This window comes from Oryctolagus cuniculus, chromosome 2 (assembly GCF_964237555.1).
Source record: "Oryctolagus cuniculus chromosome 2, mOryCun1.1, whole genome shotgun sequence".
Classification (NCBI taxonomy): domain Eukaryota; kingdom Metazoa; phylum Chordata; class Mammalia; order Lagomorpha; family Leporidae; genus Oryctolagus; species Oryctolagus cuniculus.
The window spans coordinates 33,420,304-33,442,670 of NC_091433.1; the positions used below are offsets into that span (position 1 = coordinate 33,420,304).

Sequence of the window (22,367 nt, forward strand, 5' to 3'; positions counted from 1 at the left end):
CCCGGCTGCTCCACTTCTGATCTAGCCCTACGCTATGGCCTGGGAAAGCAGTGGAAGATGGCTCAAGTCCTTGGGCCACTGCATCCATGTGGGAGATCCAGATGAAGTTCCTGGCTCCTGGCTTTGGATTGCAGCCATTTGGGGAGTGAACCAGTGGATGAAGGATCTCTCTTTCTCTCTGCCTCTCTGTAACTCTGCCTTTCAAATAAATAAATAAATCTTAAGAAGAAAAAGATTCTATGAAATCCTAAAGATGTCTATTATATTTATACCACTGTAGAAATTTGTATGGTTCAAGTACTATTTACCAAATGAGATATTCCAAATACTGATCTCTTATTTGTTTCTATATTCTTTCTTTCTTTCTTTCTTTCTTTCTTTCTTTCTTTCTTTCTTTCTTTCTTTCTTTCTTTCTTTCTTTCTTTTCTTTTCTTTCTTTCTTTCTTTCTTTCTTTCTTTCTTTCTTTCTTTCTATCAATCAAGATTTACTTCTATCTATCTATTTATCTATCTATCAATCAAGATTTACTTATTTATTTGAAAGGCAGAGTTAGAGGAAGAGGCAGAGAGAGCAGTCTTCCATCTGCTGGTTCACTCCCCAAATGGCCACAGTGGTCAGAGCTGAGCCAATCCAAAGCCAGGAGACAGAAGCTTTGCTTCCTCTGAGTCTCTCTCTCGGAAGCAGGAGTCCAAGGACTTGGGCCATCTTTTACTGCTTTCCCAGGGCATAGCAGAGAGCTGGATTGGAAGTGGAGCAGCCGGGACATAAACCAGCGCCCATATGAAATGCCAGCACTGCAGGTGGCAGCTTTACCCACTATGCCACAGACCTATGTGGGAGACCTTGAAGAAGCTCCTGACTTCAGATTGGCCCAGCTCTAGTCACTGCAGCCATCTGGGGGGAGTGAACCAACGGATGTAAGCCCTTTCTCCCTGTCTCTCCCTCTCTCTGTCTGTAACTCTGCCTCTCAAATAAATAAAATCTTTAAAAAAGAAAAATAAAATGAACTATATCTTTCAGGGTGGTTCTATGAAAAGCACAGAATGTTCTTCAGATAGTTACACTTCCTATACTGAGGAAGCATCATAACAAACTTTGGTGATCACAAGATACAGGAGCTGAAAGATGATGTTAAGCTATGGCAAGCTTCTGACCTAGAGAATGGGAAGCTAACAACAAAACTAGGGAAGTGACTGACCTGGTGCTAAGGATGAAGAAGAGATTAACAATACCCCACCCACCTCTGGCCCTCAAGGAGCTTATGGTGGTGGCTGCATAAAATAAGTCACTAAAATATATAGTTGATACAGATAAATGCTAAAGGGGGAAACAGTAAGAAAGGGGAATAAGAAATAAGTGAATTTTTAAAAAAAGTTTATTTACTTGAAAGGCAGAGTGACAGAGATGACAAGACAGAGAGAATCTTCTATCCATTGGTTCACTCCTCAAATGCTCACAGAAACTAAGGCTAAACCAGGCTGAAGCCAGGAGAATAGAACTCTAACTGGGTCTCTCACAAGCATGGCAGGGACCCAAGGATTGAACCATAATCTGCTGCCTTTCCCCAGCACATTAGCAGGAAGCTGGCTCGGAAGCATAGAAGCCAGGACTCGAACCAGGCACTCTCCTTGTATTTGGGCATTCCAAGTGTTGACTCAACACACTGTAACACAATGCCTTCCCCTTATATTTTTAAAAATTTATTGTTATTTATTTTAAAGACAAAGATACAGACAGAAATCTTCCATTTGTATTCACACCCCAAATAACTGCAAGAGCCAGGGCTGACCGAGGCCAAAGCTAGAAGCAAAGAATTCAATCCTGGTCTCCTACATAGGTGGCAGGGACCAAACTACATGAGCTTTCACCTGCTGCCTCTGAGGGTGTATTAGCAGGAAGCTGGAATTAGGAGAGCCAGGACTCAACCCTAGGCACTCTGATACGGTGTGTGAGTGCCTCAAGAGGTGTCTCAATAACTTCCCAAATACCCATCCCACAAATGAAATTCTACACAGGGAGCTTCTGGAGGTCTCCTTGAGCAGCTAATGCTGGAGTAAAGATGCAACAAAAGTGGAGGAGGGGGCAGGCACTGTGGTGCAGTGGGCTAAGCCTCCACCTGAGGCACCAGCATCCCATATGGGCTCTGGTTCATGTCCTGGCTGCTCCTCTTCCAATCATGCTCTCTGCTATGGCCTGGGAAAGTAGAGGAAGATGGCCCAAGTCCTTGGGCTTCTGCACCAGCATGGGAGACCAGGAGGAGGCTCCTGGCTTCAGATTGGCTCAACTCTGTCTGTTACCGGCATTTGGAAAGTAAACCAAGTGGATGGAAGACCTCTCTGTCTGTAACGCTACCTCTCAAATAAATAAAAGTCCTAAAAAAAAAGAAAAGAAAAGTGAAAGAGAGGCTGTGAGGCCATCTGAAAGAACATCTCAGGTAGAGGGAACAGCAAGTACCCCCAAGTCAGGAGCCTGGGGGTGTGTTTAAACAGTCAGTGGAGTTGGAGTAGAGTAAAATGGGAATTGAGGGTGGGATGAGATATTAAAACAATTAAATCCTAAGAGTAACGAGAGCCAGCCCATGTAGGCCTTCCAGGTCAGAAGACCCTGGGTTTCTATTGGGCATTAAATAGAAAATATCTGAAAAGAGTTTTGAGCAAAAAGGAGACAGTATCTGACTCTCATTTTGAAATTCATGCATATGAGAAGTCTTCCAAAATGTTCATGGGGAATGTGAATTATGAAAAACTATGTGTGGGTTTCAGTTTTTTTCACATGGAAATAAGGTTACATTTTAATTCCACTCTTCCATGAACTCAATGTGGTGTTTGCTGACAGGTAGCCGCAGAGCGTGAGAAAAGGAAGAGCCAGGAGTGACTCTCAGAAGGAGGGAGCTGTCCGGAATTGTGAGAAGGGCAGGCTGGGTGGATACTATCAAGATCTCAAATGTGAAGATGTTGAATGACAAACATCTGTGAGAGACTCTGGTGGCAATGCCAGAGGACAATCATCCGCACACACGTAATGAGCCATGAGATCACCAACGGAGTGAGTGCAGAAAGGGAAAAGGTCTAGAGACCGAGTTCTGGAACAGTCCAAGAGGGACAGGCTAGGTTCCAGAAAGAAGATGGGAAATAGTTTGGAAGCTGGAACTGGGACAGGAAGAGAAACGATAAACATAGATTTGGGAAGTATTTATGAAATTGAGATGTTAAAGGTTACAAATAAATTCTCAAAATTGCATTAGAAATGTAAAGAGTAGAAGGCTTTAAAATTTGTTTATTTATTAGAGATCAAGGAGACCAGTACAGAGAGAGAGAGTCTACCTGCTACTTCTTTTTCCAAATGGCCACAATGGCTGGGGCTGGGCCAGGATCAAAGCTGGAAGCTTGGAACATTCTAGTTTTCCCACGTGGATGGCAAGAACCTAATTACGTGACCTACCACCACTGCCTCCCCAAGGTTTGCAGTGGCAGGAGGCTGGAGGCAGGAGCCAGAGTTGCGGCGCATTGGCTTAAGTCACTACTTGTGACACATCAACACAAAGGAGCACCACTTCCCTTTTGCTCTGCTTCCAATCCAGCTCCCTAATGTGTCTGGGAAAGTAGTGGAAGATGGCCCAAGTCTCTGGGTCCCTGCCACCCATGCGGGAGACTAGGATGGAGTTCCTGGCTCCTGGCTTTGGCCTGGCCCAGACCTGATGGTTGAAGCCACTTGGGGAGTAAACCAGGGGATGGAAGATATCTCTGTCTCTCCCTTTTCTCTGTTGCTCTGTGTTTTAAGTTAAAACAAAACAAATAAGAGTTACATCCAGGAATCAAACCCAGGTACTCGGTTATGGGATGCAGACATCCCAACCAGGAGCTTAACCACTATGCCAAACGTCCACCATTTGAAAATAACCACTGGGTGCCTGTAGCAGTCACCAAACAAAACAAAAATCCAATTTTAATAATACAAGCAATTTCCAAGGCCAAGTGAAAAAGCACAAATAGGTTATATAATTAAGAACATACATATTTCTCTATCATTTACCCTTCGGTCCATGTTTTAATAACTTTAAATCTAGCAGCTGGTTCTATGACTACACAAATAAATGACCTTACTCATAAGACAAAAATTAAACAGAATTTGGAAACAACAAACCACACAAAATAGAACTATAGGAATTATAAAAGAAAGGAAGAACAAAAGGAAATAGTTTAAAAACACGAGTCATGAGAGGAAAATCGAACACATATTTATTTAAGGCTTATTTCAACTATTATGAAGCCTCAGTTTCCTACATTCCTACATCATGTATCACTTAATTTTTTAAAAATTAAATTAAAATTAAATTTTTTTAAAAGTAAAAAAATTTTCTAATTGAATTGTAATACATTTATCTAAACATGAAGAGAGCTATAAAATACGTATTTCATCCTTTTAAGCAGAAAGTATAAATTCCCTGGAGAATACACAGAAAGGTATTACCATAGGGGACCCAGCTTATACCATCTCAAAGCAAGGTGCTCAGAAGAGACTTTCACCATAAGCTAAAGGAACTGGGCAGGAAAAACAAGTTGCCAACATGGCTAAACAAATATTCAAGCGCTATAGAGCTTTGTCTTTCTACTCAGAGAAAGGAATCAACATTTCACCCGCAGGAAGGGGAGGCTATTTGATTTACAGCTGAGACTGGCACAAGGATCACAGCAGCATACACATAATAAGCACTGCCTGTCCCATGAGGAGTTGAATAGGACTATTTTTCTTTTCTTGACAGGCAGAGTTAGTGAGAGAGAGAGAGACAGAGAGAAAGGTCTTCCTTCCATTGGTTCACCCCCCAAATGGCTGCTACAGTCAGCGCGCTGTGCTGATCCGAAGCCAGGAGCCAGGTGCTTCCTCCTGGTCTCCCATGTGGGTGCAGGGCAACATCCTCCACTGCTTTCCCAGGCCACAGCAGAGAGCTGGACTGCAAGAGGAGCAACCGGGACAGAATCCGGCGCCCCAACTGGGACTAGAACCCGGAGTGCCAGCACCATGAATAAGACTATTTTCAACTAGAAAAGCAGCTTTTAGTTTTACCTGCTGGGGCAAATACTTGAGATAAACACCGTAGATTAATGAAAGCCAGTGGGTAAGCAACATGAGTAAGTGTGGAGTGCAGAAACCACCCGCATCCATCCTAACGTGTGTGCACATTACTACTGCAAACATGCATGTCATTAACCACCTGCACCTGCATTCTGACATTTCTGCTTTGGGCTAGCCACTGTACCGGCTCCTACTTCCCTAAGTTGTGATACTTACAGAAGTTAATGGGGTTTCTAGTTTATAAAATCGTAATTATTAACAGAACAAGCCTCTTCACAATGCTACATTACTGTAGCTTGGTTTTAGTTTTAGTTTCAGTTTCATATACATCATAAAGTGGAGCTTGGCTTCAAGATGTTAAATAGAAAAAACTGGTGGGAGTGAGCACTGTGTTATAGTAGGCTGAGCTGCCAACTGGAAGGCCCCCATCCCATAAGAGAGCACCTGGGATGGACTCCCAACTCAGCTTCGCATGCAGTTTCATGCTAATGTACCTGCGAGGCCACAGTGAATGGCTCAAGTGCTGGGGTTCTTGACACTCACAAGGGAGACCTAGAAGGTCTTCCTGGGACTTGGCTTTGGCCTGGCTCAGCCTTGGCTGTTCTAGGCATTTGGGGAGTGAACCAGCAGGTGGAAGACTTTTCTCTCTCATTCTGTCTTTCAAATAAATGCATCTTTTAAAAAAAATGCAACTTGGCACTAAAAGTCTGAAAATGTGTGAGGGAAACTAGAATATGTTATTGCAAACTATGCCTCTTTGACAAAAAAATTATTTTTGAGGGGCTGGTATTATGGCATAATAGATTAAACCCCTGTTTAAGATCCTGCATCCCAGATGGGATACCTGGTTTGAGTCCCAACTGCTCCACTTCTGATCCAGCTCCTGCTAATGCACCTGGGAAGGCAGCAGAGGATTGCCCAAGTACTTAGGCCCTGGTATCCACATGGCAGACCTGGAAGAAGCTCCTGGCTCCTGGTTTTGGATTAGCTCAGCTTCAGCTACTGTGGCCATTTGGGGAATGGATCAGCAGATGGAAGACTCCTCTATCTCTGTCTCACCATTTCTCTATCTATAATTCTGTCTCTCAAATAGATAAAATCATTAAAAAAAATAAAAGTAGCAAATGAAGAAAAGCCCTCTCTATTGCCCTCCCTTTTCTGCCTAAAGGCAGGGCATCAACGCTGTTTTACTGGAGACCACTCTAGACTCTCACCAGCCCAGAGAGAGCCCCAGAGGAACCTGCAAACAAGCCTTGCTTCATTAGTTTCCTCTCATTGCACATGCCTTCCCCCACAAGCTTCCCATCTTGGAAGCTCTTACTCTGTTTCGTGTTGCTGTTACAAAATGCCCAAGCCTGGTAACTTAGGAAGTTTATCTGGCTCACAATTCTGGTGGCCTGAGGGTCCAAACAGCATGGTGCTGGTGTCCTGGCAAGGGCCCCCTGGCTGCATCAGTAGTGACAGAGAAGCAGGCAGGAGGCAGGCTGTGTGCAGAAGTAGCCAAGCACGGGGTGGTGGGTCTGCTTTCTAACAACTTGCTCTTGTAAGAACTACCGCATCACAGGAAACCTCACCCACTCACTCCCACAAGGCAGGTGTTCACCCGTTCCATGAGCAGTGAACAGGACCTGATCATTTTCCATTAAGCCCCATCTTTTAAACACCCACTACCTCTCAATACCGTCAGACTGCAGACCACGCTTCTAGCACCTGACCTGGGAGAGGACAAACCATATGCCAGCCTTAGCAGAAGCTGATGAATTCTCCTTCCTTTTCCCAAAGTGTATTGCTTTTTGTTGAGGATACTTTCTGAGCCAGAGTTGGAAGCCACAGCTTTGAGTTACTTCTCATTGAAGTTTCTTCCATGTTACGTGTGCTGCACATGTTAATAATCTACTTAGTTTTTCTCTTATTATCTGTCCTTTGTTAAAGGTGTCCTAGCTAAGAGGTATGTGGGGCTAAGGGAAAAATTATTTTTCCTTTTTTTTTTTTTTTTTTTGACAGGTAGAGTTAGTGAGAGAGAAAGAGAGAAAGAGAAAGATCTTCCTTCCGTTGGTTCACCCCCCAAATGACCACTACGGGCTGGCACTGTGCCTATCCGAAGCCAGGAGCCAGGTGCTTCTTCCTGGTCTCCCATGCAGGTGCAGGGCCGAAGCTCTTGGGCCATCCTCTGCTGCCTTCCCAGGCCACAGCAGAGAGCTGGACTGGAAGAGGAGCAACCAGGACTAGAACCCAGCGCCCATATGGGATGCCAGTGCCACAGGCGGAGGATTAACCAAGTGAGCCATGGCACCAGCCCCTATTTTGCCTCCTTAACATGTACATACAAAGAATTTTTATACAAATATTGCTAATAGCAAAAAAGAAATCAGTATCCTAAAATTCCAACAAGTGGGAATCATTTAAACACTGGTATATCCACTGTGATGGGTTATTAATCAATAAATATTTTAAGATATATATATTTTTTAGGATTTTATTTATTTGAGAGGTAGAGTTACAGACAGTGAGAGGGAGAGACAGAGAAAGGTCTCCCTTCTGTTGGTTCACTCCCCAAATGGCAGCAATGGCTAGAGCTGCACTGATCTGAAGCTAGGAGCAAGGAGCTTCTTCCTGGTCTCCCATGTTGGTGAGGGGCCTAAGGACTTGGGCCATCTTCTACTGCTTTCTCAGGCCACAGCAGAGAGCTGGATTGGAAGAGGAGCAGCTGGGACTAGAACCAATGCCTATATGGGATGCCAGCGCTTCAAGTAGAGGATTAACCTACTGCACTACGGCACCGTAATACAGAACTGAAAAGCAATAGATAAAAAGTGATATAGATGAGATCTGACTGCCAGGCTTTTCCATCTTAACAATGGCACACTTTCCTTGTCACAGATTACACAGCACAAAATTGGCTTCAATGCTAGCTTACTAGTTCCCTGCAAATACCCCTCAAGTTATTTCTGAGTGTCCTGAAAAAAGATGTCACCCACAATGGTCACTACATTTTATTTGTCTACCACATTTACCAAGCAGGTTCCGCCTTGCTCTGACCCTCACTTTTACCATCACCACTGCCCATGGAGCCACACAGCGAAACCTCTCCACCTCCACGCCCTCACAGGTATGGTACCATCACAGTCACAGGAATGAACCCCACAGGCACCCCAAAACTTCTAAACTTGAGACAATGGCCTCTCTCTGCCCTCACTCAGAAGCTCCCAAGCCAGCCAATAATGCTAGGGAATGGGTAAGGGACTTGTGCTGACTGCCCTGATATTCTATGTCCATCAGCGTGAAGGCCTTGTAGATGCTTATCTGCCAAGGGAAAGGTCTATGAGGAATATACACAGTTGTCAACAATGCTTCTTTTTTAATGTTCTGGATTTTCTTCACTTTCTTTTCATCTTATCTGTGATTTCATAATTTTCTTCAATGTGATAAGGGTTTAGTCTTGAAATAGGAAAAAATAAACTTGAGGCTGGCGCTGTGGCATAGCGGGTAAAGCTGCCACCCACAGTGCCAGCATCCCATATGGGTGCTGGTTTGAGTCCCAGCTGATCCACTTCCTATCCAGCTGCTCCACTTCTGAGCCAGCTCTCTGCTATGGCCTGGCAAAGCAGTAGAAGATTGCCCAAGTCCTTGGGCCCCTGCACCCGCAGGGGAGACCCAGAGAAGCTCCTGGCTCTTGGCTTTGAATCAGCGCAGCTCCAGCCTCTGTGGCCAACTGGGGAGTGAACCAATGGATGGAAGACCTACAACTCTCTCTCTCTGTGCCTCTTCTCTCTCTGTGTAACTCTGACTTTAAAATAAATATTTAAAAATAAATAAATTTGCAAGTGAAAAAAAAATGAAGATTTGAGTTGCAAATAATTCCTGAGACTCCTTTCCTCAAAGAGCAAACTGTCAGAATCATTTCTGACCAGCAGACAGTCACACAGCCTCCACTTCTGCCCCCAGTGCCAGCTCTCCCTGTCCCACTGGTACTTACATTCCTGGAGACACTCTGTGTCTGTGCAGTAGGACTGGGACTGCCGCAGCTGCAAGAAGAAGAGAGCACAGTTACCTAGGAGACTTAACCGAAGGAGGGCAACAGTGATTAGAAAAGATCATGTTTTCTTTTTCAATGAATGCTACCACAGTATGTATCATACCTTCAAAGTTAGATACAAACATGGAATATACTGACAGGCTATTCAGTCCAGGCAGATGTTTTTTTCTACTCAGAATAACTTTTTTTTTAAAACTGGGGCTTTTTTTTTTTTTTAAGATTTTATTTATTTATTTATTTGAGAGGTAGAGTTACAGACAGTGAGAGAGAGACAGAGAGAAAGGTCTTCCTTCCATTGGTTCACTCCCCAAATGGCCGCAACGGCCAGAGCCAGGAGCTTCTTCCCGGTCTCCCATGCAGGTGCAGGAGCCCAAGCACTTGGGACATCTTCCACTGCCCTCCTGGGCCACAGCAGAGAGCTGGATTGGAAGAGGAGCAGCTGGGACTAGAACCGATGCCCATGTGGGATGCTGGCGCCGCAGGCGGAGGATTAACCTACTGTGCCATGGTGCCGGACCCTCAGAATAACTTTAAAATATACCATCATCTGGTACATCTATTTAATTTAAAGCATTAAAAAATCACCTGTGAGAGAAATTCTTGCAGCCACACGTAATTAGGCTTCCCATGGAAAAGTTCTACACTGCAATTACTGGAAAATGAAAACTTTTATTTATGAAATTTTTCTTCTCATTGAAAACTGGAAGCAGACAAACAACAGATTCCATCTGTAGCAGCTCACCTCTGAAAGGGAGGAATACAGTTTATCCCCCTTTCATATGCATAAAGAAACAGTGCATGCAAACATCAGAAACCAATACAAGTTGTCCCCACGACAGGTAGAGGGAGATGATAGAGTAGACTCTTGACAGAGATAGGAACTCAAGTTTTAACATCTATATTTTTATATAATTGGATTTTAAAATCAGGTGATTATCTCTTTTTAAAGATTCATTTATTTGAAAGCCAGAGAGAGAGAGAGAGTGAGAGAGAGAATGAATCTTCTGAGAGTCTACTTCCCAAATGGCTGCAATAGCCAGGAGCCTGGAACTCTATCTGGATCTCCCACATCGGGGGAAGGGACTCAAGCACTTGGACCATCTTGAGCTGCTTTCCCAGGCACATGAACAAGAAGTTAGATTGGTAGTAGAGTAGCTGGGATTTGAACCTGTGCATGCCAGGCAGTGGATTAACAAACTGCACTACAAATTTTAAAAAATAAAGAGAAAAAGCCTGGGTCAGTGTTGTGGCACAGCAGATAAAGACGCCACCTGCAATGCCAACATCCTATGTGAGCACTGGTTTGAATCCCAGCTGCTTCACTTCTGATCCAGCTCCCTGTTAATGCACCTGGGAAAAGCAGAAGATGGCCCAAGTGCTTCGGGTCCTCCACCCTTCTGGTTCCTGGCTTCAGTTTGGCCCAGCCCTGGCTGTTGCTGGCATTTGGGGAGTCAGCGGATGGAAGATCTCTCTCTGTAACTCTTTCAAATAAATAAATCTTTAAACAGAAAGAAAGAGGGGCTGGTGCTGTGGCATAGAAGGTAAAGCCGCCACCTAAAGTGCTGGCATCCCATATGGGCACCAGTTCAAGTTCCGGCTGCTCCACTTCCCATCCAGCTCTCTGCTATGGCCAAGGACAGCAGTAAAAGATGGCTCAAGTCCTTGGGCACCTGCATCTGTGTGGGAGACCCAGAAGAAGCTTCTTGCTTCGGATAGGCGCAGCTCTGGCAGCTGCGGCCCTCTGGGGAGCAACCCAGTGATCAAAGACCTACCTCTCTCTCTCTCTCTCTTCCTCTCTGTCACTCTTTCAAATAAAATAAATAAATTAAAAAAAAAAAAACACAGAAAAAAAGACTTTAAGATCCTTAGGTTACAAAACACACCCAACAAACCTCTTACTCTTGCTTATATTTTCCCAGTAATATATAAACACACACACACGGTACAAAATTATAAAGTACAGAAAAGATATTGTAGGCAGATAATTCTCCCATTCTGTTCTCGTGCCAGCCTCCCCAGTCAATATCCTTATATTTCAAACATACACAGGGTACCTCAAGAAATTTGTGCAAAATGGAATTAAAACACAATGTATATTTTGCAGAAACTTTTCCAAGACCCTGTGTGTGCATATGTATACTCAATGCAAAATTCATAATACATACATATTCATTAAAAAAAAAAAAACCTGGGGCCAGTGCTGCAGCTTAGTAGGCTAACCCTCCGCCAATGGCCCCAGCATCCCACATGGGCACCAGTTTGTGTCCTGGCTGCTCCTCTGCCAATTCAGCTCTCTGCTTACGCCTGGGAAGGCAGTGGAAAATGGCCCAAGTGCTTGGGCCCCTACACCCACGTGGGGGAGCCAAAGAAGCTCCTGGCTTCAGACTGGCTCAGCTCTGTTACAATCATTCGGGAAGTAAACCAGCGAATGGAAGACTTTTCTGTCTCTCCCTCTTTCTCTGTAACTCTACCTCTCAAAGAAATAAAATCATTTAAAAAATCCTGAATTTGATTTTTTTACACCACAATAAACTCATAATTTAGTTGCATTTTCCATGAGCTTACGGTGTGTGTGTGTGTGTGTGTGTGTGTGTGTGTGTCCCAGTTACTCCTCATCTCCAAGCAGTATTGTGGAGAGTGTAAGATAAAGAGAGACCCATGTGGAAAAAAGGTTCTTGGGTGAATCAAGAAGCATCTAACCACTTATATATAAAATAAGGAGTGAAAGTAATTTTCCTACTTGGTTATGTTTAATGTTCAGCAACAATATAGTATATTCTTAAATCTACATGACCATTGAATTCTTAAATCTAAATGACCATTGAATGTTCAGTTCTTTGTACAAAGTGCTGCTCTCGCCTTGAGGTCTGACTTGCTATGGCTCACTGGTATCTATAATTGGCACCATTTCTGCATGAAATGCTCCCAGGTCTGCCATATGCATCTGCTCACAAGTGACTCCCACGTGGACCTCCCTGTCATGCCATTAGTCCTAGCCTCCTTCCCAAGATCTATTGGATGCTCACTGTGTTTTCTCTCCTCCTCAGACCAACAAGTCTGGATTTTACCTGATATCCTTGTTGTTGGGTTTGTGGTCTACGTTAGGGGTTACCAAACTACAAACTGCAGTTTTTTTTCTTTCTTTCTTTTTTTAAACTTGAGCGACAGCAAGAGCTCCCATCCAGTGTTTTATTCCCCAGATGCCTGTAATGGATGGCGCTGCAGTTGGGTCTTCCATGTGAGTGGCAGAGCCAATGACTTGAGCTGTCAACCCCTGCCTTCCAGGGTAAAGTCAGGAGCCGAGCCAGGTATTGAATCCTGGCACTCTGATGTGGAGGGCTGGCATCTCGAAGGGTACCATAACTGTTAGGCCACAAGCTGGCACCTCCCCAACACCTGTGGCTGAATTCTACTTCAGAATTCATGTAAATGAATGTAAATTCATGTAAAGCATTCATGTAAATGCTTCAAAATTTTTTATTTTTTTTTATTTTATTTATTTATTTATTTTTTTACAGATAGAGTTAGACAGTGAGAGAGAGAGAAAAGATCTTCCTTCTGTTGGTTCACCCCCCCAAATGGCTGTTACGGCTGGAACTATGCCGATCCAAAGCCAGGAGCCAGGTGCTTCCTTCTGGTCTCCCATGGGGTGCAGGGCCCAAGCACTTGAGCCATCCTCCACTGCCCTCCCGGGCCACAGCAGAGAGCTGGACTGGAAGAGGAGCAACCGGGACTGGAGCCCGGGATGCTGGTGCCACAGGCGGAGAATTAGCTTAGTGAGCCACAGCACCGGCCCCCAAATTTTTCTTAACTTAAAAAAAATCTTACAAACCAAAATAATGAATTCATGGCTTGGGGAAATCTAATTGGTTACATTTATCCATATGTGAAACATTTTTTTAAAATTGAAACTAAGTCCCAAATAGACAGGAAAGGGAGAACAGAGTCTTTTTTAATATTAAACATGGCTGCCTGTTTGTACAAACAAACCTTTTCAGGTTTATCACTACTCCATGAAATGGCAAAGCCAACAACAAAACACACTTTCAAGTTGTCGGCTAAGCAGTTGTGCATGTCCTCTCTAAGCAGACCTCACACAGTTCATGGTCAGAAAGGGCTGAAAAGCTCAGACCAGTAAGATTCCTGTATTCTCCTAAAAACATAAAGCACCCATTTATTTAACAAATATTTAACTAGTGCCATCTATGTACATTTGATATAAAACAGCTTATCAGACTTTAAGAGGCTACTGACTTTTTTAAACCTCTCAGAGGCATTACTTCTAGCAACTTCATTTGGAACGACAAAGTTACTTGTCAGCTTTCAAGCAGGATATTGTCAAAAAATCAAGTTCAGGGACTGGTGTTGGGTACACTGGGTTAAGCTGCAACCTGCAATGCTAGCATCCCATTTGAGCGCCAGTTTGAGCCCCAGTTGCTCCACTTTTGATTCAGTTCCCTGCTAATCTACCTGGGAAAGCAGCAAAGGATGGCCCAAGTGCATGCCCCCCCCCCCCCCACTCATGTGGAGACATGGATGAAGCTCCTTGCTGGGGCCTAGCCCAGACGTGGCCTTGGGGAGTGAACCAGCAGATGGAAGATCTCTCTCTCCCTCTCCCTCTCCCTTTTTTCTCTGTAACTCTGCCTTTCAAACTGAAGTTCAGAAATGGTTGTGGGGACAAGGAATTGTGTACAATAGGCTAAGTCATTGCTTGGAAATTTTGCATCCCATATTAGAGTGCCTGTTCAAGCCCCAGTTACTCTGATCCCCATCAGCTTCCTGATAACATATCCTGAGAGGCAGCAGATAAGGCATAAGCGTTTGGGCCCCTGCCACCCACATGTGAGACTCAGATGGAGTTCTGGGCTCCTGGCTTCAACTTGGCTCAGCCATGGCTATTGTGGGCATCTAGGAAGTGAACCACCAGATTGAAGATCTCTCTCTCTCCTTCCCCCCATCCTCCGTCCATGTCTGTCTGTCTGTCTCTCTCGTTGTATTTTTCAAGTAAAATAAATGAATGAATAAACATTTTAAAAGGGAGACATAGTTATGCAGAGTTTAAAGTACTCTAACTGGGTTTTAAAACATTCTGATCAGCTTCTCTTCCTCGGCGCTGCCTCCGGAGGTGGCTGCCTTCTCCTCGGCACCATGGCCGCCCTCAGACCCCTGGTGAAGCCCAAGATCGTCAAAAAGAGGACCAAGAAGTTCATCCGCCACCAGTCGGACCGCTATGTCAAGATTAAGCGTAACTGGCGGAAACCCAGAGGTATTGACAACAGGGTGCGGAGAAGATTCAAGGGCCAGATCTTGATGCCCAACATTGGCTACGGGAGCAACAAGAAGACCAAACACATGCTGCCCAGCGGCTTCCACAAGTTCCTGGTCCACAACGTCAAGGAGCTGGAGGTGCTGCTGATGTGCAACAAATCCTACTGTGCAGAGATTGCTCACAACGTCTCCTCCAAGAACCGCAAAGCCATTGTGGAGAGAGCGGCCCAGCTGGCCATCAGGGTCACCAACCCCAACGCCAGGCTGCGCAGTGAAGAAAATGAGTAGGCGGCTCGGGTGTGCATTTTATTTGTGTTTAAATAAAACCTTGAAAACCGGTAAAAAAAAAAAAAAAACAACATTCTGATCATCAGATTCAGCTCATTCTAAATTGGGGTTTAGAAATACAGTTAATAACTAGTGACTGTTTATTAGATCTAAAGATCTAGAAAAGAGCTTAACATGGAAAATAAAAACAGAAAGGTCCTGTGAAAATAACAAACATAGGCTGGCGCCACGGCTTACTAGGCTAATCCTCCACCTGCGGCGCTGGCACCCCGGGTTCTAGTCCCGGCTGGGGTGCCGCATGCTGTCCCGGTTGCTCCTCTTCCAGTCCAGCTCTCTGCTGTGGTCCAGGAGTGCAGTGGAGGATGGCCCAAGTGCTTGGGCCCCGCACCTGCATGGGAGACCAGGAGGAAGTACCTAGCGCCTGGCTAAATGGCTGTAGCGGCCATTTAGGGGGTGAACCAACAGAAGGAAGACCTTTCTCTCTGTCTCTCTCTCACTGTCTAACTCTGCCTGTCCAAAAAAAAAAAAAAAAAAAAGAAAACATTTATTAGTTTTCAATGTACTCAGTAGTGTTCTAAGGGATAGAGTAATGAACAAAATAGGCAAATCCAACCATCTGATGATAACCATTTTGATACATTTTGGTGTCTTCCCCACATGGATTTTTCTAATATGTACCTATATACATATAATTTTATAAACAGGATATCTGTATGTTATTTTGTTGTCTCTTTGCTGCACTCAACTATCAGTAACAAATATGTCCAAAAATAGCACTTCATAATCTTTTCCAAAATTATGTATTTGGAAAGTGAGAGAGAGAGAGAGAATATATCTTCTATCTATTGGTTCATTTCCCAGATGGCCACAACAGCCAGCACTCAATCAAGCCAAAGTCAAGAATTCGGGGCTTCACTCTGGTCTCCCATGTGGGTCTGGGGGCCCAAGCACTTGGACCATCCTCCACTGCTTTTCCCAAACCATTAGCAGGAAACTGCACTGGAAGTAGAGCAGCCGGGACACAAACCAGCGTCCACATAGGATGCCAGGTGGTGGCTTTACTCACTGTGCCATAATGCATGTCCCATTCTTCATAACTTTTAGTGCTATATGACCCCTCATTTAATTATATCATTTTCAAATTTGTATATGAAAACAATACTACAATGGTTTATATACTGCTATAGTGTTTATACAAATACTTTCTTTTATTTTTTAGATTTATTGACAGAGTTACAGACAGTGACAGAGAGAGACAGGGAGAAAGGTCTTCCATCTGCTGGTTCACTCCCCAAATGGCTGCAATGGCTAGAGCTCTGCTGATTCTAAGCCAGAAGCTTCTTCCAGGTCTCCCATGCGGGTACAGGGGCCCAAGCACTTGGGCCATCTTTTGCTTCTACTGCTGTCCCAGGCCATAGTAGAGCGCTGGATTGGAAGAGGAACAGCCAGGACTAGAACTGGCACCCATATAGGATGCCAGTGCCAAAGGCAGAGGATTAACCTACTGTGCCATAGTGCCAGCCCTGAAACACACATTCTTATTATACACATGACAAATCTTAAGAGGTAGAAGAATGGGGCCAGTGCTGTGGCATAGAAGGTTCATGCCAAGTGGGAGGGGGGAAGAGAACTAGATCTTCATATTCTATACTGTTAACTAGTAAATGTCTGTAGATATTGCTTAACACTGGAAAATCAAGAAGTACTACTAATGCATGTTTAAAAACAGGAAGTATGGGGCTGGTGCTGTGGTACAGCAGGTAAAGCCATCAACTATGATACTGGCATTCCATATGGGTATCGACTGGAGTCCTGGCTACTCCACTTTCAATCCAGCTCCCTGCTAATGGCCTGGGAAAGCAGTGGAAAGTAGCCTAAGTGTATGAGCCCCTGCACCCACGTGGGAGACCTGGAAGAAGCTCCTGGATCCTGGCTTCAGCCTGGCCCAGCTCCAGCAGTTGTGGCCATTTGGGGAGTGAAACAGTACATGGAAGATCTCTCTCCTTCTCTCTGTGTAACTCTGCTTTTCAAATAAATAAAAATAAATCTTTTAAAAAAAGAGGTAGAACTACTAAAATAAAAATACACATACTTTAAGTTTTAACCTACATTTCCCAACTATAAGGAAAGAACTTTTAAAAATGATAAACTACAGATGTAGCACATTTAAGTATTCCTACACAACCATACTCCAGCAGAAGTCCAGTGTTTCAACTGGAAAACCAGTCAGAACCTAATACTTCCAATGACATTTGGTTCTGAAGGAGTAAGTGGCTTCTCTACCTACTTTTCTATGAAATAGCAAGAATAATTTTGAGGATCACAATAACACATGCAAATTTAAGCTTCAAGATTATAATCAGGATAAAGTAAGCCTAATTGCTTTAAAAATACTTCTTAAAATGTCTGACATTGATAGGTTGGACTACTTTGCCTAAAAGGTATCCTAATAGAACAACCACTCCTGATTTTCTCACACACATTCTCCAACCCTATAAAAAACCTTGTGAACTTTAACTTAATTACTTTATTGAACCAAAAATCATCATGTAATTTACTGCCACTGAAGAAAACAGTATAATTTAAAGCCATATTCTTATGGCATAGTTTATTTATTTTGATTATATGTAAAGGCATATACGTGCACAGAAATGTGACTAGGAGGTTCATAAACTTGATGTGACCTCTGGCAAAGCAAGCAACAGTGGCCAAGAGGTAAGATGGTAAGTAGGGGGCAATAGAAACGTCAGTGTTAATATTCTGTTCCATATTTCTACATTATATCAAGCTTACTCACATATTATTTACACTATTGAAAGACAAAATTCCAATATTCTGACATATCAAATATCAGCCTTTGTTTTGCTAATACGAAAAGATACATGGGTGTTGGCACTGTGGTGCAGCGGGTTAGCCTTGCCAGCCTGTAGCATCGGCATCCCACATGGGTGCCAATTTGAGTCCCGGCTGTTTCACTTCTGATCCAGCTCCCTGATAATGCACCTGGGAAAGCAGCAGAGGATGGCCCTTTGCACCCACATGGGAGACCCAGAAGCTCCTGTTCCTGGCTTCAGATCAGCTCAGCTCCTGCCACTGTAGTCGTCTTGGGGGTGAACCAGTGGATGGAAGACCTCTCTCCTTCTGTTTCTCTCTCTCAACTCTTTCAAATAAAAATAAAATAACTCTTTAGAAAAAAAGGAAAGATATATGAAGTAAACAAACAAAACCAAGGTAAGTTGCAGAAATGTCTTGGTCACTTTAGGCTACTCCTGCAGCCAGGAAAGGCAGCCCCAACCCTATTTTGGTGACCCCAGAACTTTGGTCACCAATAGACTCTCAGCCTTTTTAAAAAAGATTTATTTATTTATTCAAAAGGCAGAGTTACAGAGAGGCAGAGGCAGAGAAAAAGAGAGAGGTCTTCCATCTGCTGATTCACTTTCCAGATGGCTGCAACAGCTGGAGCTGTGCCGATCTGAAGCCAGGAGCTTCTTCCAGTCTCCCATGTGGATGCAAGGGCCCAAGCACTTGGGCCATCTTCCACTGCTTTTTCAGGCCATAACAGAGAGCTGGATCAACCAGCACTGCAGGCAGCGGCTTTACCTGCTATGCTGCAGCGTCGGCCCCTCCCTGGCCCATTTTTCTGAAGGCATTGTGGTTTCTGCAGTGCATCACCCACCCACCTCCCAAACGGAGGCAGCCATGATGACCCTTTAGTCACCTCTGGGGTCATTCTTCCTCTGTGCTGAAGAACAACCAACCTTCATTCAGTCATTCTTCTTTCCCTTCAGTTCAAATGGGCAGTGTCTTGCTGGAGTTGCTGATGAGTGCTGTGGTATATACCCACATGAATCTCTTTACCAGCCAGTCTGCCGCTCTTAGGATTCTCTTCTGAATATGCATTCTCACAGTCTGTAATATGCACAGGCTGGGAATTTTCTAAATCTTTAAGTTCTGGTTCCTTTTAACTTAATAACTGTTTTTCCATTAATTTCTCTAAGTTTTACTATAAACAATCAAGAGAAATTGAGCCACTCCTTCAATACTCTGCTTAGAAATCTCCTCAAATATCCAATTTCATGGCTCACAAGTTTTGCCTTCCACGAAACACTAGAACACAAACAGAATTCAACCAAATTCTTTGCCACTTTGTAACTAAGATCCCTTTTTCTTCACTGCAATGTTTTTCATTTCTGTCCCAGATGATATCAAAATGGCCTAGCAGTCCTAGTCGCCCCGGAAGTTCTACACACGATTATTTGTGTATTCTCTAAGTACATGCTTTCTCTTCAGCTAGTCTCTTTTCTTCCTGATCACGCTCACTCATTACCTTTCACGTCTGAATTTCCACCAACTGTCCCTTCGCGGCAACATCAGCTGATTCCAGCATGCAGCTGAACACACTCTTCTAGCCTACATCTCTCATCACATTTTTGGTTATTTGTTACAGCAGCACTTTACTTCTCAGGACCAAAATTTCTGAGTTTAGGTTGAAATCACAAATACCACAATTAGGTGGCTTAAAAAAACAAGCATTTATTTCTTCTAAGTCTGGAAGCTAGAAGGTCTAGTTTCTAGCTGGTGAATCTGGTCCCTGGTGAGGGCCCTCTTCCTGCTTTGCACATGCACATCTTCTTGGTGTAGTCTCACAGGTATAGAGATCATCTCCCTCATGTTTCTTCTTGTAATGGCACTAATTTCACTGCAAGGGCTCCACCCTTATGACCCAATTACCTCCACCTATCAACATGATGAAGGTTAGGAATACAACATAAATTTGGGGAGACCCAAACATTCATATCATAGCATATAAAATGATTCCCTGTATGTACAACAAAAGATAAATTATACACATAGGTATATGCATAAAAAAATTTCTAGAAAGATACATGTGGCTGACACTATCTTCCAAAAACAGCTGTGGCAGTATTTCCAAGTCACACATGCTCTCCCAGAATCTTGCCACTCCTCAACAAGAGGTGGAATCGATCTATTTGCTCTCCTCTTGAACCCAGGCAGGCTTGGGACGGCTACAACTATGAGTACAGCATAAGTGTATTATGTGACTTTTTAGGCGAGGCCATAAAAGGGATGCAGCTGCCATGTGGTGCTCTCCATCATCTCTCAGGACAGACACTTGCCCCTGGGACGAAGTCATGATGCCGTGAGGAAGTGAAACAGCCACAGGAAAAGGCAATAAGCAGGTGTTCTGGCTGACAGTGCCAGGGTTTCAGCTACCTACCAGATTGACCACAAGACGGTGAGCAAGCCTTCAGGAACTTCCTGCCCACAGCTAAGAACACAGACACTGTCAGCAGACAAGCCATGTGAATTGAGACACACAGTTTATCAGCTTAATAAATGTTTGCTTTACAACACTGAGTTTTGGGGTAATTTGTTATACAGCCATAGTAACAGGAACAATATATAAGGAACTGCTAATTGTGTGTTTGATCAAGTGGCACTGAGGAGCTGAGGAATGTGGAGAGATTTTTCTCTTTTCACATTTAGCACTAGCTTGAATTTTGTGCCCTAACAATGTGAAACAGTTACTTCATCTTTTAAACAAAATGTAACTCCACTTCCTAAGAAAACAGCTTCAAATTGGTAAAAATCAATTGTAACACTAACTAGGACTGTCTAGTGTTGTGTAATACCTGGATGCTACTCTTAAAAATTGAGAAAAGCTCAGTAAGATCTCCTATATTAACTATAATCCAAAAGTTAATTACATGACTAAAATGTTGAATATTATTATATTGGGGGAAATACACATATACCATAGTATCTAAAATATTTATTAGAAAAATTTGGGAAGGCACATACCAAACTCTTCTAGGGAAGCAGAGAACAGGCAAGGTTTAGAGAAGTGAGGAGAAAGTTTAGTCTCAACTTTTTACTGTGTCGATTTATCTTGAAAGAACATATTTACGGTAGAGATCTCTCAAATTTTCAGGTACATGTTTCTCTTCCACAAAGATCCAGTAGGACTTATGGTGACTAATTTAAGTACGGCAAACATTAGTCACAATTTAGAATGCCATCAGGGCTATAAAGACAAATCTGACAAAGGGTTTCCCAAGTCACATGCTTATTAGAGCATTTTAACACAAAAAGACATTTCAGTAAATTAAAGATGTTGAAGTTTCAGTTACACTGTTTAGATTAAGAGCTGAAATACAGAGCTCAACAATTTAAAAAAGAAAAAAGAGGATTATTGGATTATCTGCATTCCAAATCTTAAATTACGACAGAGAATAGAAAACACACAGAGTATGTACCAAGTTCATGTTTCTAAAGCTATCTGTTGTCTGTGGAACTCTGTTCATTAACAGAAGAAACTACATGCCAAGAGAAAGCCAGTGAGAGAGAACAGCAGGAGAAAGGAGGTAAAAAGGAGAAGAGGGTGGAACCAGAATCGTTCAGCAAATTATTTCAGTGGAAACAGAAAAGATCCTTCACCATGCTGTTTTCATGGCTGTAAAGAAATGAGTGGCATTTATTTATTTATTTATTTTTTAGAATTTTTTAAAAAAGAATACCAGACAAAGTAGCCTTAGGCCAATACCCAATTTTTCTTTCTTTTTTGAAAGAATACTAGGCAACTTAAAGGAATGAAATGATTAGCCCATGGTTTGGTACTGGCACCTTTCTACATATTAGTGGTGGTGTTCTACTGTATAACTAACAAACTCTCCTCTAGTATTGCACATATTCCCATGTTAAATAAAACACAGAATTGGATGTAACATGGTAAAGATGTCTGACTTCAGTTAAAAGGGATGCACTGTATATCTAGTTTTACTACTGTTTCAAGCCCAAGAGACAGCATTGAACAGTAAAGCACTGAAACTCTAATTACAGGGGCCAGCACTTTGGTGCAGAATAAGCTGCCGTCTACAATGCCAGCATCCCATATGGCCACTAGTTTGAGTCCTGGCTGCTCTACTTCCAATCCAGCTCCCTGCTAATGTGCCTGAGAAAGCAGCAAAGGATGGTACAAGTGCTTGAGCTCCTGGCTCTTGGTTCCTGGCTTTGGATCAGCTCAGGCCTGGCCATTGCAGCCATTTGGGGATTGAACTAATAGATGGAAGATCTCTCCTTCTCTCTCTCTCTCCTTCTGTCTCTCTCTCTCTCCTTCTGTCTCTCTCTCTCTCTATCCTTCTGTCTCTTCCTCCCTCTCTGTAACCTGATGTGCCCGCACTGCAGGCGGAGGATTAGCCTAGTGAGCCGCGGCGCCGGCTAATAAATAATCTTTAAAAAACAGGGCCGGTGCCAGTGCTCACTAGGTTAATCCTCTGCCTTGTGGCGCCGGCACACCGGGTTCTAGTCCCGGTCAGGGCGCCGGATTCTGTCCCGGTTGCCCCCCTTCCAGGCCAGCTCTCTGCTGTGGCCAGGGAGTGCAGTGGAGGATGGCCCAAGTGCTTGGGCCCTGCACCCATGGGAGACCAGGATGATAAGTACCTGGCTCCTGGCTTCGGATCAGCGCGATGCGCATGCCGCGGCGGCCATTGGAGGGTGAACCAACGGCAAAGGAAGACCTTTCTCTCTGTCTCTCTCTCTCACTGTCCACTCTGCCTGTCAAAAATAAAATAAAATAAAATAAAATAAATAAATAAATACCCTCTAATTATAGGATTAGACCAAGAAAGAAAAATATCTGTGATACGGCCTAACAACTACTTTGAAACATTTCTGAACATT

At 43.6% G+C, this 22,367-nt stretch overlaps 2 protein-coding genes across 3 annotated transcripts in view; one reads left to right on the plus strand and one right to left on the minus strand.

The window, feature by feature from the left end:
• The window catches only part of SMIM14 (small integral membrane protein 14), an 80,209-nt gene that overhangs the window by 12,999 nt on the left and 44,843 nt on the right, over positions 1-22,367 (minus strand). For both annotated transcript variants that reach the window (XM_051842486.2, XM_070068124.1), the window contains exon 3: positions 9,051-9,099. In XM_051842486.2, coding sequence (XP_051698446.1) covers positions 9,051-9,099 — 49 coding nt within the window. The remainder of the gene's footprint in view (positions 1-9,050; positions 9,100-22,367) is intronic.
• LOC100355268 (large ribosomal subunit protein eL32) lies at positions 14,206-14,739 on the plus strand. Its single transcript, XM_051842485.2, has one exon. The coding sequence runs from the start codon at positions 14,259-14,261 to the stop codon at positions 14,664-14,666; it is 408 nt and encodes a 135-aa protein (XP_051698445.2). The 5' UTR covers positions 14,206-14,258; the 3' UTR covers positions 14,667-14,739.

What these genes read in the sequence shown, in the direction of transcription:
- LOC100355268 (XM_051842485.2), top strand. Translation starts at nt 14,259, where the DNA reads ATGGCCGCCCTCAGACCCCTGGTGAAGCCCAAGATCGTCAAAAAGAGG.